The sequence below is a fragment of the Ceratotherium simum genome, chromosome 22 (assembly GCF_057802395.1).
Source record: "Ceratotherium simum simum isolate JZ-2026a chromosome 22, ASM5780239v1, whole genome shotgun sequence".
NCBI classification, from domain to species: domain Eukaryota; kingdom Metazoa; phylum Chordata; class Mammalia; order Perissodactyla; family Rhinocerotidae; genus Ceratotherium; species Ceratotherium simum.
In genome coordinates this window covers 30,696,461-30,712,674 of record NC_141921.1, presented here as the reverse complement: position 1 = coordinate 30,712,674, position 16,214 = coordinate 30,696,461, and the positions used below count along the sequence as shown (strand labels likewise).

Sequence of the window (16,214 nt, the reverse complement as noted above, 5' to 3'; positions counted from 1 at the left end):
CCTCCCGCCCAAGTCTGTCATTATCCGCCTGGGCCCAAAATAGCCAGGGAGTGACAGGCAGAGTCCGAGTCCCCCCAGCTCCTTCCTTCCTCCTCTCCAAGGCCTGCCTCCTCCGCCCACCTTCCCTCTCTCTGCAGCCCATCTCCCCCAGCTGGGGCACCCAAGCAGGTCCCCGAGCCAGCCTGGGTCTCACATCTCTCTCTTCCTTAGCACAGGACCAGGTACCCTGACTCCTGCCCAGAGGCCTGGTCGTCCCTGATGCTGCCTTTGCTAGCACGGTGCTGCCAAATCCACCTCCACAAGGTCACAGAAAGCCCTGGAGCCCACACTCAACCCTCCACTATCTGTCTGCACAGGGCCCATGAGGCCTCTTTGAGAGGCAGGATAGAGAAATGGTTACAGCACAGGCACCCAGGGTCAAATTCTGGCCCCTTCACTTTCTCATTGACTTTGGGTGAGTGACATAACCTCTCCGAGCCTTCGTCTCCCTGTTGTAATCGGGGTGTGGGAGCAGGATTAGTCCTACCTCATGGTGCTGTTGTGAGGATTAAATAGAATTATGCTTAGAAAATAACCATGAGTGACAGCCACCACCATCATCATTAGGAACTTCTCAGAGGTCCAGTGCCCCTTCCCAGTGGTCCTAGGGAAGTCCCATGTTCACCCCTCTGCAGTGAGTTTTAGAGAACCCATTCTTCCCCCTCTGAGCCCACCAGGCAGCTTTGGGAGAGTCATTTCAACACAAATGAAAACCAAGGCTTGGGAATCTCAGTGCCTGTTCCTGTGGCCGCCAACACAGAGCCAGGTGGGATAATTATTGCTGTGACTGAGGCATTATTAATAAGCATCCCTGCTATTTCGGCAGCCCAACTCTCTGGAGTTCAAAGCATGTTCCTGTAGCCACCTCTTCTTTCCTCATCTCCAGCTGCCAAATCTCCTTGACAACTCAAGGCCCAGAGAGGTTAAGTAACTTGCCCCAGGAAAGCCAGCACTTTGGCTGGGTACCTATTCCCAGGCTGGGTCTGTGGTCTCCTGAACAGAACTGGGGAGTGGTGGGTGTTGCTAAGAAGGTGACCCCTCCTCCATCCTCTCCATGACATGATCTCCCCCTCCTCAGGTGGGCAGGAGAAGAGAGCAGCAGTGGGTTCCAAGAGGTAGTCTGTGGGTAAGGAGAGGGAGAGGAGGGCAGAGTAGGAACGGGGAGGGGACGGCAGAGTCCACTCACGCTCATGTTGCTGAATGAATGGGCCTTGAGTTGGGGAAGCCCGGAGACAAGGCAGAGACCCAAGAGGAGGCAGCCAGGCCAGTTTCCCCTCCCACTGTTGCCCCACCCAGGGACCGACCTCTACTCACTGTCTGTGTGGGGACCCAGGCGTCTGGCCAGCCTGGAGCTCCTGCCGCTGGTCCGTGCTCCCCTGATGCCGTGGGGCTCTCAGCCGGAGCTCCTGGGGCCTGTTGGTCAGGCACCCCGTGATGGGGCGGGGCCCCTGGGGAGGCTCCTGCCAGCCCCTGGATTCCTCAGGGCCACAGGGGTGGGGAGCTGGTTGGGCCGGTTTGGGCTCCTCACCCTCCTCCCCAGGTGCCTGCCCACACCCCTGCAGGGTGACAGTGATGTGGTAGCGGGTCTTCCTGGCAGAGGGACGCTTGTGTAGGGCCTGGGCTGGCTCTGGCAGGGCTGGCCCTGGAGTGGCAGACTCGCCCTTTGCCCCCTCTGCCATGGGTAAGGATGCTGGGCGGGGCAGCACGTCTTCCAGGTTGCCGGGTGGCTCAGGCCTCAGAGGGACCTCTGGGGCTATATACAAGGGTTGCGGGCAAGTGCAGCCTGGGAGTCCCTGTTCCAAACATCCAGGAGCTGGCACCGGGCATGATGGACACCTGGCAGCAGCAGGCTCTGCTGAAGCCACTGCCAGTGCCAGGCTCTCTGGCCCCACAGAGGCATAGTTGGCCAGGTCGGAGGCGCTGCCCACAGCTGGCCTCTGTAGGCGCCCCAGGGGCTGAGTGGGCCCCCCTGAGCTGTGTCGTCGCTTCCAAAACCAGGAACCACGGCTCCCTGCCCGAAGGTCCCAGTCTGAGCGGCTCTGGGCTTGGGCCTGAGGGAAAGCAGAGGCAGGGGCCTGGTGACAGCATGTCCCCCTGCCCTCCTTTGCACAGGAGAAGCTGAGCAGAGCTCTGACGTCGAGCAGAGCTGCCCTAAGGAGAGGCTGCCAGGGCCACGAGAGCTGGACAAAGGGGCAGAGCTTGGGGAAGGCCCTTCAGCATTTAACTCACCCCCTCCCATTCTACAGATGAGGAAAGTGAGGCCCAGAAAGGACACTGAGGACTCAAGTCACACAGTGAGGGCCCAGCTCTCAGGCTAGCTGCTGCTTGCCCAGGCGTCCACAGGCCTCCGGCCCTTTTGGCACCAGCTGCCCTGGGGATTAGGCACTGTGTGGGCATGCCTCCACAAGTGCCCGTGGCCTCTGCCCGCTCCAGGCTTTCAGAGAGCCTCCAGCCACCTCCCTAGTACCCTCCCAGCCCGAGACTCCCAAGCACAACTGGGAGGAGGTGCCTGGGCATAGAGATGTACCTGGACATGAGGGAGCCAGGGAGGAGAGTCCCCCTAAAAGTGGGACAAACCTGACCTCTGTCTGCTGTCTTTCTCTGGGGCCGAGCCTGGTTGTGGAGGAGGGGATAGGGCCCAGGATCCCAAACCCATATGGACACTGTCCCCCAAACCACCAGTTTTCAGGGAGGGGCTTGTATCCCTGGCACCAGAGGAGCCAAGTCTGGGGTCAAAATTCCTCCTAGCAGGGGCCCTTGATTCCAAATGCCACAGTTTACTCATCTATGAAATAGATGCAGCCTGTCATTCCCCAGAGCTGAACACCTCAAGAGACAGGAGGGCAGAGTGATTAACGTGGGGGCCTGGAGCGAGCCAATCCGGGTTTGAATCCCAGCTCTGCTGCTACCTAGCTGCACCACCTCTTGCACCTCAGTTTCCCCATGTGTAAAATGGGCATGATAATAACAGTACCCACTTCCTGGGAGGACTGTGAAGATTGTATGAGATAATCCATGCAGAGTACTTGGCACACAACGAGTACTCAATTAAACGCTAGTAATTATTAATGGCATTTAGGACCACAGAGAGACACACGGCTGCTTGAGCCACCTCCAGAGGAGGCCCTCTGCTCCTCCAAGGGGAGGGCACCCTGTCACTGTCCAATCCATGACTCAGGTCCCCACAGCAGATGGGTAAACTATGGCCAGAAGGTTAAGCCACTGGCCCAGCGTCACCCATGGGAGGCCACGCCAGGATGTGGGGGAAAGGGCCAAAGATGGGAGGAGGTCAAGTGAAAGGAGGCAGTGTGGAAAAGGCGGCCCTGGGAAGGCACTGCCCCCGCATGCCTCCCCGGGAGCCCCAGCTTTAGGAAGCTCATGTTTCCTGAGCATCTAGGCCCCGTGCTGGATGTTCCACACCCATTACCTTATTTCTCACAACAGCCCTGAGAGGCATTATCGTGCCCCTTTTGCAGATGGGGAACCTGAGGTCCAGAGGTGAGGAACGATCTGCCCAGGGGCACACAGTGACCAGAGAACTCCAGTTGCCTGACTTGTAGGTCAGGGTCCTCAGGGCCTGCCCAGCCCCTCCCAGAGCTTCTGCTCCCTCCCTTCCTCCCCTTTGGATTCTCTCCTACCTTGAGGCTGACACTGCTGGTGCTGCCCTGGCCCTGGGCCAGGTCAGGGCAGCTCTGGCCACCCCAGGGCCTGGGAAGGAAGCACAGGGGAGAGAGTGAAGTAGCCTCCTCCTCTCCCATCCCCAAGACTGGACCCACTTCTCTCAGGGCCCACAGCCTGGATGAGCTCCTGAAACCTGGTGGGGAGGTCTGTGCTGCAGCCTCCTCTCGGCTCCCTCCCACAGCGTCCACTCCACCCCAGCACAGAGAGAGTCAGGGATGGGCTTGGGACAAAAATGGGGACTACACCTGTATCAGGGTCAGAATATAGAAAAAGGACAGTGCACCGATCATTCAAAAGCTTGCCATTTGTTGAGGCCCTCCCTGGGCCAGGCTTCGCACTAGGCATTGTGCCTGCATGATCTCCTTTAAGCCACACAATAATCCTAAAAGGTGGCTATTAGTGCCCCCATTTTTCAGATGAGGAAACTGAGGCTAAGAGAGGTGAAGTGACTTGCCTGGAGTCACACAGCTAGTGAGGCTTGGAGTTAAGACATTGGGACACTGATATCCAAAGGCTGGCTGGACATCACTGCACTAATGGGGGCAAGATGGAGAAGTGCCTTGGCTGCCTCCTCCGAGCACTCTGTCCCCCACCCCAGGCAATCAGCAGGGATTGGAGGCTTGTGCCTCAGTGCTGGAGTCCCATTCCCATGGCTGGCGAGAACCGAGTCCAAGTGCACACAGGGGATGTGTCATCACGCTGGCCAGGAGCCTGCACAGTCCCTGCCCTGCCCTCCACACACCTGACTCACCTGCACCCCAACCCGGCCTCCTCTCAAGTGGAGAAAGGGAGGGGCAGTGCCAGCTGGGCCCATAGGGCAGGTTCCTGCCAGACAGGGTCAAGGAGGAGGGCATGTCTTCCAGGTGGGGGCAGGCAGGGCACTGGCAGGATGTGGGCACCCAGGGGCACCCAGGCTTCCAGGCATAGGCCCCTCCCCTCTCTCTCTGGGGTGAGAGCAGTACAAAACCCTCCCCTTACTTTGCCCTCACCACGCCCCCACCCCTCCCAGGGCAGGCTAAAGACAGCTGTGTCATGATAAGATCAGAACAAATTGCTGGGTAACTGCAGACACACAAACACCCATCCCTGACAGCACACCCCGTGCTCTGCGGAGATAGAGCTCGTGAGCTACTGGGGTCCTCTTCACTGTTCCCTCCCAGCCATTCTACTCCACCATCCGCAGAGCCTTTTCCCTTCCACTCAGACATCAGCTACCAGTGAATGGGCTCGGAGGGATGAAGTAATTTGTTCAAGGTTTCTTGGCCAGTGGCACCTGGGGTTAGGACAGAGCTCTGGCCACCTGGCTGGCAGTCGCTCGAGGCAACAGAGCAGCCCAGAGCTTAGGAGGTGAGCTCTGGGGTCAGACTGCTTCATCTTGTGTCCTGGCTCCACTACTTCCCAGCTGTGTGACTTTGGGCAGGTGATGTCACCTCTCTGAACCTCCATTTCCGCATCTGAATCACTGGGAATATCTGCCTCATAGAGCTGCTGTGAGGATTAAATGAGATTACTCAGGTAAAGCCCGAAGCAAGCCGCAAATAAAGGTTTATTGTTCTCACAATCTGAGATGACAGGGGAAAACCTCTCGGTGGCATGTAAGGGCAAATGCAGTGCAGTCTAAGCCAGCTCAGGAACCTGTCATACTCGGGACCAAGGGACACGGAGACCAGAGATAAACTGGTCTGTGATGTGAGAATCAAAGTCCACAGGGGCGGAAGGAGCTATTACATTTGCGCATTAACTGTCTCCTCCGAAGAGGAAATCGTTGTTCGATGGCCACCTGCCTGACTTGGGAAATTGCAAAAGTTGATTTCAAGTTGTAAAAGAGCAGAGGGATTTTATAAAGACCGTTTCACAGTCACGTATCCAATATCGTGGTACATCGACAGGTATATTTTTATGCCCGGCGACACTCATATACGCTTATATGAACATTGACTACACTCTGGTTCCGTTGGCCCCAGGCCCCTCTTTCAGGCCGACCTCGTGCAGACCCAGCTTGGGGGTACACACACACACCGTAGGACTCAGGGGCGCCCCCCCAACACACACACACACACACACGATAGGACCCAGGGGTGCCCCACGCAGCCGTCCTCCATCCCCCTCACCTATCCCGAGCTCTGGCCTCCTCCGGGGTCCGCTTCTCCCTGCGCTCCCTGCGGACCCCTAGCCCGGCCAGGCGGCGGGCCAGGCGAGCCCCCAGGCCCCCGCGCCGCTCTGCCATGGCGAGGGCAAGGCCCCGGGCTCGGGGCGTCGGGGCACCTGACCGCTCCGGGCCGCGGGGGCCACCCGGATCCGCTCATTTGCGGAGAAACGCCTCCTCCGGCCCGCCCCCCCTGAGCAAACAGCCGCCGCGCCCGGAGCCCGTGCAGGCGGGGGACGGACCCAGAGGCGCCCATGCCCCGGGGCAGCGCGCGAGCTCTGCAGGGGCCGCCCCCACCCGGGCCGCTCCGCCTGAGCCCTCTCTCCAAGGGCCTGCTCTCGGCCGCGTCCGCGCTACGTCTTTAGGCATCCTGGAGGCGCCAGGGGCCCACCCGTTGCAGGTACCCTCCCCAAGCTGGGCCTGGACGAGGCGGGCGGGGAAAGAGAGGCCCGGGGCAAGCCGCGGCCAGGAGGCAGGGCTGAGCGAAGGGCCTTCCCCACCGGAGGAGGGGCTCGAACACAAGCGCGGGAACGGGCGTGGTCTCCTCAATTGGGCGGGGCCTAGCCCGAGTCGTTGGCATTTGGCGCGGGGCCAAAGGGGTGAGGTGGGTGGGCTTGGAACCCGGACTTTGATTACCAATGGGGGCCGAAGCCGACCCTGCCATTGCCCCGCCGTGGTGGGCTCCCTATGAGAGTTCTCGCTCGGTCCTGGAGCGCCTACGACACAGCGGGAATCGCCCAGTAGCCGGTGGGGAAGCCGCTCTGAAACCCACAGGGGTGCGAACAGCGTCCCTGCTGCCAGTTGGACGGCTGTTATTATTTAACAACAGCTGTTTATTGTGATTTTAACCCTAGCCTCCTGCCTCCCAAGCAGAGCCCTCCCCCACCGGATGCTGCCTCTCTAACTCTCTGGTGGGGGTGGGGAGCACCTTGCACACTTCAGGGGATCCTTTGGGACTGCAGGGAGAAAGGCCATCAGGAGGGTCCCAGTTCCCCAGGCTCTCTCTGCCAGTTCTTCCCAGCCTGTAGTCCTTGTAGGGCCTCTACCCCTTCCCTGAGCTCGGCACCCCCTTAGCCCTTTGCCCTTTGTGGTGACTGGTCCTGGCACACGGGATATCATGCTTCTGGGTCATGAGTGGACACTGACATCCTGCATTCCTACCCCTCCACCCCCACAGGGGGCTCAGATCCTGGCAGGTACAGAGGGAGGAGCACACCCCTCCCCACAATGGCAGGGAGTACCAGCTGAGGGGGCATAGTGGCCTCCTAGGAACTGTGAGACAAGAAGGTGGTAGGAAGCAGCAGTCGGACATCTGGACAGGTGCTGAAACATCTGTTCAGAAAAGAGGGCATTGTGCCCTGGGCTTGGCAGCACAGTCTGCACCTTGCAGAGTCCTGGAGGGCTAGACTGTCCATCGGTGAACTGAGATGGAGGGCCTGGTCCCAGATAGGTCCCCGACAGGGAGTGGAACCCAAACCCAGCCGGAGGTGGATGGCTGCAGGCACCCACCCATGCACGGGCAGCACAGGCTCTTCCCGGCTGTGTCCCCTGACCTGCTCCCAGGTGGGGCGTGAGGTCTAGCAGATACACAGCGGCTTCCTCTCCTCTGTTGAAGCTCAGGAGGCCTCAACTCATCATACAGAAAATCCTTTAATTGCTCTGCCCCTGCCCCCTCCCCAGGGCAGTCCTGGCCCCATCACTCAGGCTGGTTGTCCTTGCTTTTCCTGGGATGCTGAGGACACCTTGACCTTGTCCACATCCCGGCCCATCTGCCTCTCTGATGGAGCCGCCACAAGATCTAGTGCCCCCTGGTGCCATCGGGCAAGGTAGGCAAGAGATGCCAGAGGCAGGTGGGTGTGAGCTAGGCCACAGGGCTGTGGGGCATGCAGCCGATGGTGCACCTTCAGGTGCACGTGCTGGGTGAAGCGACTTGGGCAGACACTGCACTGGAAGGGCCGGGCCCCTGAGTGCAGGCGCAGGTGGGTCTTGAGGTTGCTGGAGCTGCTGAACCGCTTGTGGCACATCTGATAGGAATGGGCACTGGCGTCAGCTCTGCTCAGATCTCTGCTCCCCCTCTCCATCTTGGAAAAACCCCACCACCACCTCCCTGTAATGCAAGCCTGGAAGCTTTCTCCTGATGATTTCTCCCCAGGGCCCACAGTGTCTGGCAAATTGGAGCCAGGCAGACCTGGGTTAGTATCCTGGTGCTTTTACTTTCTGCATGGCCTTGAATAGATGACTTCCCCTCTCTGAGCCTTGCTCTCCTTATTAATAACATGTGACTATTAATACCTAAGCTCATAGGTATGTTGGACTGAAGGAGACAATCAAATAGAACCCTTATGCGTGAGGCTGCAGCTTCAGTGGGCGTAATTAACATTTACTGGGAGCTGCCACATGCCAGGAATTGATCTCACATAGATTTCCCAAGTACTAGTACAACTCCTACATTACAGTGGAAAGCAGAGGCTCAGAGGAGTGAAGCTACTAGCCAAAGGTCACACAGCAAATTGGAGGAAGAGCTAGGATTTGAACCCAGGTAGCCCAGGCTCATAACCACTATGCTGCTTTCATTTCTGCCTCTGTAAAACCCAGAGGCCCTGCCCATCTGACCTCCCAAGGGATGTGGTGCCACTCAAAGAGGGAGGGAGATAACATTGAGCTGATGTTATACATACTGCTTGTATAATTTGCACATGCTATGGCATTAACTCCCCCAGCAACGCTGGGAAGTAGGTAATGGGTATCCACTCCCCCGGACCCTCCAACTTCATTATTCTCCCCCCACGGACATACATCTCTGTTCCCCCTTCCAGGCCCGGGGAGTGACCTCCAATATCACATCCTGGCCCTTCCAGGCTGACAGGGGTCATTTTCACCCCCCTCCACTTCCCTCCCCACCCTCACTTCCCGTCCTGTCTCCACTTGCTCAGGAAGATTGGGGATTGGAGGCTACAGGTGCCATCCGCGCAGGGGCCTGGAACTCCTCACCAGCCTGCAGAAGCACAGGGGAGGGGAGTAGGGTCTCACCAGGCACTCGTGGGGCCGCTCCCCGGTATGTACCAGGTGGTGCTTCTGCAGGTGCGCGAGCTGGGTGAAGCTCTTCTGGCACAGGGCACACTGGAACGGGCGCTCCCCACTGTGCACACGCAGATGGACCTGAGCCAGGTGTGGGAGAAAGGCTGCCAACTGCCCAGAGCCCCACAGCAGGGCCAGGGATCCTCTCCGAATCTCTACCCACAGCCCCACAGGACCCCTTTTGGGCATCAAGGTCTGTCAATCCCCTAGCCTCTCTATCACCCCCTCAGGGCCTCTATACCATTCCCCAGGATACCCGCACTCTTTCTGCTGTCCTGCAGGAGGGGAGATGGCAGTGGTCAGATGGCCAGGTAAGGAGTACCCCATGTATATATATCCTGAGCAGTGCTTCTCAAAGGGTGGTCCACAGACCAGAAACATTAGCATCACCTGGGAGCATGTTAGAAATGCAGAATGTCTTGGGCTGGGGCCTAGGAATCTGCATGTTTACTAGCTCTTCAGGTAGTTTGAGGCTAAGAGCTCAAGCCCTAGAGGATCCATAAGGGACGTTCCCTGATAACCATAACTTTTGCTCAACTTCAGTGGTGCCGACTTGCGCATAGCTTCCCGTCTTTGCTGACACACAGATGTGTGCCCGTGGTCGCCCCCTGCTGGACGATGCCGATGATGACGCCAACAGCACTGCCGCAGATTTGTGGGATCCCACTTGAAAAAGGCTGGTTGTCAGCTCTGTGGTCTAGACTCAGTAAAATCTACCTGTTTGTTCCCCCACCTGACTTTCCAAAAAATAAACAAGAGGAGGCTTAACTGGGAATCCAGAAAGGATGGTTGTTCAGGAAAGGGCTTTGCACTAGATGTTGAAAGACTAGATCAAGGCCTAACTCCACCACTAAATCAAGGTGAACGTGGGCAAGCCCTTCCCATTAGGAGCCTCAGTTTCGCCATTTTTAACTTAAATGAAATGATCTCCTAGACAGTCTTTTAGGGTGGAGAGGACTTTGGTGGTCATTTTATCTTCTGTTTCCTCTCTACCGTCATGAAACTGAGGGTCCAAATGAACCATCCAGGGTCACAGCCTAGAGGCTGCCCAGGAGCTCCTTCTGGCTTTAAGGTTCTTGATCCTAGAGGCAGGATGGGAAGGGGGTCATTGAAGAGTGCCGAGGGGGCAGCGGAGCCCAGGAGGCAGATACCTTGAGGTTGGAGAGCTGCCCGAAGCTCTTGCCACACACGTTGCAATCGTACAAGATTTTGCCATTCTCTTTCTTCAGCGGGTAAGGCAGGGCTGCGGTGCCTGTCCGGGAACCCGGTGGGGCCCGCTTTGCTGGAGCTACCCTGCCAGCACGCTCCGGCCCTGGAGCGGAGGGCCTGGCAACTCCAGGGCCTGGATTCCGGGCCTGGGAGGGTCGAGTTTGGCCAGGGGCTTGGGAGGCCCCTGGGTAGGGATGCAGGGTCTCCCCTGGGGCACTGTGGTGCCCAGGCTCATTGACAGTCATCAGCAAGCTGGGCACAGCCATGGCGGGGTAGGAGGTGTCTTGGGGCAGCATGAAGAGGGGGGGACATTGGACAGAAGGTAGGGCCCCATAGGTGAACAGGTAAGGTGGAGGCAGGAGAAATGGGTATGCAGGATAGAAGGGGTGGAGATGGAATGGGAGTTCTTTGGAGCTGGGAGCAGGCAGGGGGCAGGAGCAGGAAGCCGAGGGGCTGCGGCTTCTTCTATTCTGCCAGGGGGTTGCGGAAGAGCTGTTGGGACAAGAGAAGGATGGGCAGGAGGTCCCCTTGCCAGCTCTCTCTGGCCGGCTTCCCATCTTGTCTCTGCTCGGAGGGTACCTGGCTATGAGTTTCTCGTCATTGGTGGAGCCGGCGTGCAGCCCTGGTGGCTGGTGCTCTGAGCAGGAAAGGGAAAATGTCAGGGCCCCACAGCCTGGGGTAAAGTTCTGCTCCCCATCTACCCTGCCCGGCTCGGGGTTGGGAGAGAACTCTGGCCTGTGAGCCTGTTGGTTGCCTCGGGCAAGGCGTTTCCCTTCTCTGGGCTTTCCTGGTCTGCAGTTGCACTTGCCAGTAAAAATGGTTAGTATCTGTGCAGTGCTTAACAATTTTAGGGAGAGAAAATGATTCAAGAAGTCTATTAGATCAACCAAGTGGAGCAGTCAAGTGGTCAGTTGGATGAAGTGGTTTGGAGTTTAAAGGAAAAGTCTGAGCTGGAGACAAATTTGGGTGCCATGGGCCCAGATGAGATCACGTAAGGGTGATGCTAGATGTGCCGTGTCCAAAATGGTAGCCACTGGATGCATATGAGTACATTTAAATTAATTAAGATAAGAACAATAAAATGTTCAGGTCCTCAGTTGCGCTAGCCACATTTAAAATGCTCAGATGAACATGATGTAATCTATGCAGAAATAGAAGTATAATGATGTACACCTGGAATTTTTACAATGTTATAAACCAATGTTACTGCAATAAACAAAAAATTAAAAAAATAAATAAATAAATAAAATAAATAAATAAAATAAAATGCTCAGTAGGGCCCGCCCCGTGGCTTAGCGGCTAAGTGCGCGCGCTCCGCTGCTGGCGGCCCGGGTTCGGATCCCGGACACGTACCGATTCACCGCTTCTCCGGCCATGCTGAGGCTGCGTCCCACATACAGCAACTAGGAGGATGTGCAACTATGAAATACAACTATCTACTGGGGCTTTGGGGAAAAAAAAGGAGGAGGATTGGCGATAGATGTTAGATCAGAGCTGGTCTTCCTCAGCAAAAAGAGGAGGATTAGCATGGATGTTAGCTCAGGGCTGATCTTCCTCACACACACACACAAAAAGATAAAATAAAATAAAATGCTCAGTAGGTATGTTATTAGATAGCCCAAGTACCGAACATTTCCATTACTGCAGCAAGTTCCATCAAACAACGCTGCTCTAGATAAAGAGAACAGGAGAAGGGAGACCGGCAAGAAGAGGGAGGGGAGAGGAGAAAAAGAGGAGGAGGGGGAAGGACGGGGGAGAGGAGGGAAGGGAAGAAGGCTCTGGACTGAGTTCCGGAGGATGGGAATATTTAGGAGGTACTAGAGACGAGCTAGCAAGGGAGACTGAGATGCCGCTGCAAGTGAGGTAGGAGTTAAGCTAGGAGTGATAGAAAGTAAAACACTAAAAAGAAAAAAGTATTAGAAAGTAGATTGTTTGCTTGGATCCTCATTTATTCACTCAACCCACTTTACTGAGCTGTTTCTTTCTTTCTTTTTTTTGTCAGGAAGATTAGCCCTGAGCTAACATCTGTTGCCAATCCTCCTCTTTTTGCTGAGGAAGATTGGCCCTGGGCTAACATCCATGCCCATCTTCCTCTACTTTATATGGGGCGCTGCCACAGCATGGCTTGACAAGCAGTGCATCGGTCCATGCCCGGGATCCAAACCCGTGAACCCTGGGCTGAAGCAGAGCAGGCAAACTTAACCACTATGCCACCAGGCCGGCCCCCTGAGCTGCTTCACTCTGTGCTCTGTGCTGGGGAAATGAAGGACACAGCAGCACAGTCCCTGCCCTTTGGGAGGTCACAGTTGTATAAGGAAATGGTGGATTACGATGCAACAAACCTAGAATGTAGGTATAGTGAGATCCTGCTTTTATGGAAGAAACTGACCTCAGTGATGTGCCCAATGTCATAGAGCTAGAAAGGGCAGAACCAGGACTCCACCCCCAACTCCCTGACTCCCAGTCGGTGCTCCTATCTTATGATAAAGACCGCTCTAGCTTATTCTAAGCCATCCTGAATCCCCAGGACTTTGGCTACACCTACACCAGATCCCATACCCATGACTGCCCAACTTCTCGTCACCACCTTGAAAGCCCAGAGCTACCAGGCCAGAGCTCCAGGCCAAAATGTGGAAGTAATGTGTGCCGGAGGCTCTGACCTCACCAGTGACAGTGAGTCCCCTCCTGTTCCCATCCCCAAACCTGACAGTGCCCCCCACCTCTAGCCTCCACCAAGGTGCAGACCCATGCCCTGGGCTTACTCGTGCTCAAGGTGTCCTCTCTGAGACCCTGCGGGGCTGTGCCCAGGGGTGCTGGCTGCAGGGCGCACAGGTATAGGTCCAGGCCCTGGGGGCAGGCCAGCAGGGCAGACCTGGCTGGTGCCAGTGGCAAGGGGCACAGCCAGCTGGCACAGGACAGGCCATGGGCATCCACTGTGTCTGGAGGTGACCTGCAGGCTGGGAAGACCTGGAGGGCAGGGGGCAAGGGGCTTGGGGGCTGGGGGCTGGGACTCCTGGGTCCCTGGGATAGTCCCATTCCTAGTTTGGTTTCCAAAGGGGGAGGAGAAGCTAAGACCCACTCCCCACCATGTCTGTCACTCAAATGGCTTCCCCTTCCCTTATCCAAAGATTTCTTTTCCCAGGGACTTTGGCACCCACCCCAAGATTGCCCTCCTCCTGCCCCCTAGAACCCTTCACCAGCCCTGTTCTCCCTCCCACCCTCCCTCCTGACCACGCTGGTCCCACCATGTCTCAAACCATCTACTGTGTTTTGAATGGAGCCAAGGGGAACTTGGAGAAAATCTTCATCAAAGATTATAAACCCCACAGGATGGCCCTGAGCCTCCCTCCCGCTATGGCCCAGGGCATGGTCGTACAGCCAAGGCTCCTGCATGGCCCTGTCTCTTCTCATGCCCCACAAGAGAATCTGGCCCCTGGGGCACGGGAGAGGGACTCTGGTACCTGAGAGGACATCCCCATGATGTGCCAGGGTAGGAATCCTCGGGACCAGGGGATGATGGGAATCTAGGTCCCTTCAGATTTCGCCCACTTCCTCCTAATACCCCCTCCCTCCATAAGCAGGCTGGCCTCAAAGACAGGGCTGGGACCCCACCTTACCTGGTTTCCTTGGCAGAGCTGGAAGTCCAGGCTGGGGGAGAGGGAGCCCCCTGTGCTCCCCAGGGTCTTGGTCTTGTGGCAACAACACAATTCTGGAGTGGGTTCCCCCTTTATGCCCCTATTACCTGCTAGGCAGATAAGTCAGTCACAGGTGGGCAGTGAAGGTCCTCCAGATAGGAGCCTGGCTTCTAGAGCTGGCTCTTTCACTAAACCATCGTGTGACTTTGAGCCAGTCACCGCCCCTCCTGGCCTCAGTTTCCCTATCTGCAAAATGGGAAGGTTGGACTGGCTGATGTGTAAGGACTCTCTCAGTGCTGACATTTAGAAGCCAACCATCTCTCCTGGTAGGTGCAGGAAGAGGATTGAATGGAGACTAGCCAGTCAGAGATGAGGAGCAGAGCTGGACTGATCCCTATCCCTGGGGAAGAGAGGAGAGAAAGTCCTTATGCAGGTTACTTCCAAGGGAGCTCAGAGATCTGGGGGAGCATTCCAGACTTCCTCAGGGCCACGGGGAATTGAGAAGCCACTCCCTTCCACGCTGGGCGGGGCTCTTGACTCCACGACTCTCCCAACCACAGGCTCCACACTGAGGGGTGCCCCTGCATCCCAGCTCATCCACACAGCATTTCTGGGCAGCTGAGGGAGCCCCAGTGTCCTGCCACTCAGACCACCCAGGCTCAGCTCCCTCGCCAGGGACAGTCTGAGAGAGCGGGCCGAGAGTCCCCGAAGTCCCCTGACTTGCCTAGCAGGAAGATGCTCTGAGTGCTCAGCTGTCTGCTCAGTTAGCACCTGCTTCTCTGCCATCTTTCATGGAAGGCCACACAGCACAGGGATCACCTCAGCCTGGCAAATGCCCAGGGACCTCCCCCTCCCCTCAGTAGCCACTCTTCTCTCTTTAACTCCAGGTGCCCCTCAGACCCTAGCCACCCTCACTCAGCACCCTCACTCAGGTGTCTTAGCCCTCCAAAACCTCGTCTCTTTTCCCTCCTTCCCGACTCCTCCTAATCCTGCCCCAGGTCTCAAGACAAGTACCCTAAAAAGAGAGGCTGCCTGCATGAGGCTTTTCACCTGGCTCTGCAGAAGTCCCCTCTGGCTGGGAAGGAAGGAGGTGGGCAGGCGGGCAGCTGCTGCCTGTGGCTGAGGCCCCAGTGGGTGTGAGAGATGACAGGAAGATGCTACAATTGAAGTTGCCACAAATAGGAAGAGGGGGGCAGGCTGGGGGCCCTGTGAGACCTGACAAGGGGGAGCCTCCCACCAGCCTTTACCTACCTGTGGCAACTCTACAGGACAATGTGATTTTTGGACTGCCGTGAATGGGGGCTGCTGGAATTTCAGTATGTGGGGATGGAGTTGGGGTTGCTATCTCTGGTTCTTGGAGAACTGCTGGTGTCTGAGCAGGAGAGGGACATAGGGGTCAAAAGCTGGAGCTGGGGTCCTTCTGGGGATGGGGGCCCAGCTGAGACAGCGATGGGCAGTGATGATGCCAGGGAAGATAGTGATGGTGACAGCAGGGACAGGAACAGGCAGAGACAAGAGCAGGCAGCATAGAAGGACACAGGGTGAGACAAAGAGAGCAGGAATCTGATCTCACAGAGCAGAGGCCCAGGAGGCAGCAAACACATCTTCCTCCTCCTTATCCCATCTCTCTGATCTCCCCATCCTGGGAGATCCTTTGTCTAATCCAGAGAGAGTGCTGAGGCCCCAACGGGGCAAGAGATAATCCAGTGACACAGTAAAATGCTTGTAAGGCATGACTAGATATCAAAAGGGCAGTCTCTTAGGTTAGGAAGCAGCTTTTTAGGGCGAACAATTTCATTATTCCTGTGAGCAGGAGAAGATGCAGCACCCCCGGGGCCTCACAGAAGTTCTGCCGAGTTGATGTGTCCGCACTGCACAGTGTCTGGCCCAATGTGACACAGCCCCAACCAGTCATCAAACTCCACCCCAGCCATGCCACTCAGGTGGCCTGGGACACACAGGGACGTCTTGGACTCCACCATGGGCCAGGGGCAATTTGTTGGTATTTCTCTGCCAGCTCAGCCCCTGGCTGGTACTCACCTCCACCATGGCCTCTATCTCTTCCTTTAATAATTATTTGCCCACATAAGTGACCCCTATGTAACTGTGAGTGTCTCAAGGACAAGAACAACTGTCTATTCATTTTTGTTTCTCATGTAGACATTTGTCAGGGTTTTGGATGCCCAGTATCTGGAACTTTCCCCCCACATGAGTCTGGAGGGAGGCAGAAGGCACCTCCCACTATAAAAAACAAGATGGCCGCATGCTTAATTCTGACCCTCCTCCCCCATCACATGATGTGGGCGCACGAACGGGACCAGGCCAATTGGATGCCCCATCCAGACTGTGGATCAGAAGCCAGTGCTCTGAGGTGGGGGGTCAGTGGAGACTCCACTCTGCAAATGGTGCCACATCAGCTTCCAGGG

The 16,214-nt window shown here is 56.7% G+C and overlaps 2 protein-coding genes across 4 annotated transcripts in view; both read right to left on the bottom strand.

Annotated features, from left to right (window-relative positions):
* The window catches only part of CRYBG2 (crystallin beta-gamma domain containing 2), a 33,927-nt gene extending 27,965 nt beyond the window's left edge, over window positions 1-5,962 (bottom strand). The window contains exons 1-3 of one of the 3 annotated variants that reach the window (XM_004426128.3): window positions 5,832-5,962; window positions 3,678-3,747; window positions 1,354-2,090 (exon numbers count right to left, since the gene is read on the bottom strand). In XM_004426128.3, the coding sequence (XP_004426185.2) occupies window positions 1,354-2,090; window positions 3,678-3,747; window positions 5,832-5,947 (923 nt within the window). In that variant the 5' untranslated portion in view covers window positions 5,948-5,962. Of the gene's footprint in view, window positions 1-1,353; window positions 2,114-3,677; window positions 4,509-5,831 lie in introns of those variants that run through there. The other 2 variants (XM_087446510.1, XM_087446511.1) reach the window with 2 other exon arrangements.
* A 1,535-nt stretch (window positions 5,963-7,497) lies between these two features.
* On the bottom strand, window positions 7,498-15,770 carry ZNF683 (zinc finger protein 683). The gene is made up of 7 exons (XM_087445750.1): window positions 15,631-15,770; window positions 14,839-14,945; window positions 13,771-13,898; window positions 12,916-13,120; window positions 10,096-10,790; window positions 8,897-9,025; window positions 7,498-7,890 (listed from the first exon to the last, which is right to left on the bottom strand). Exons 1-7 carry the CDS (start codon window positions 15,768-15,770, stop codon window positions 7,567-7,569), a joined length of 1,728 nt encoding a protein of 575 aa, XP_087301876.1. The 3' UTR covers window positions 7,498-7,566.
* Between the last annotated feature and the right edge of the window lie 444 nt (window positions 15,771-16,214).

Coding starts and splice junctions, on each gene's coding strand:
- ZNF683 (XM_087445750.1), bottom strand. CDS start 15,770: ATGGTGGAGTCCAAGACGTCCCTGTGTGTCCCAGGCCACCTGAGTGGC. Junction 13,899..14,838: donor GGGGACTTCTGCAGAGCCAG/GTGAAAAGCCTC, acceptor TTATCTGCCTAG/CAGGTAATAGGGGCATAAAG. Junction 9,026..10,095: donor GGCAGCTCTCCAACCTCAAG/GTATCTGCCTCC, acceptor CACCTGGCTCAG/GTCCATCTGCGTGTGCACAG.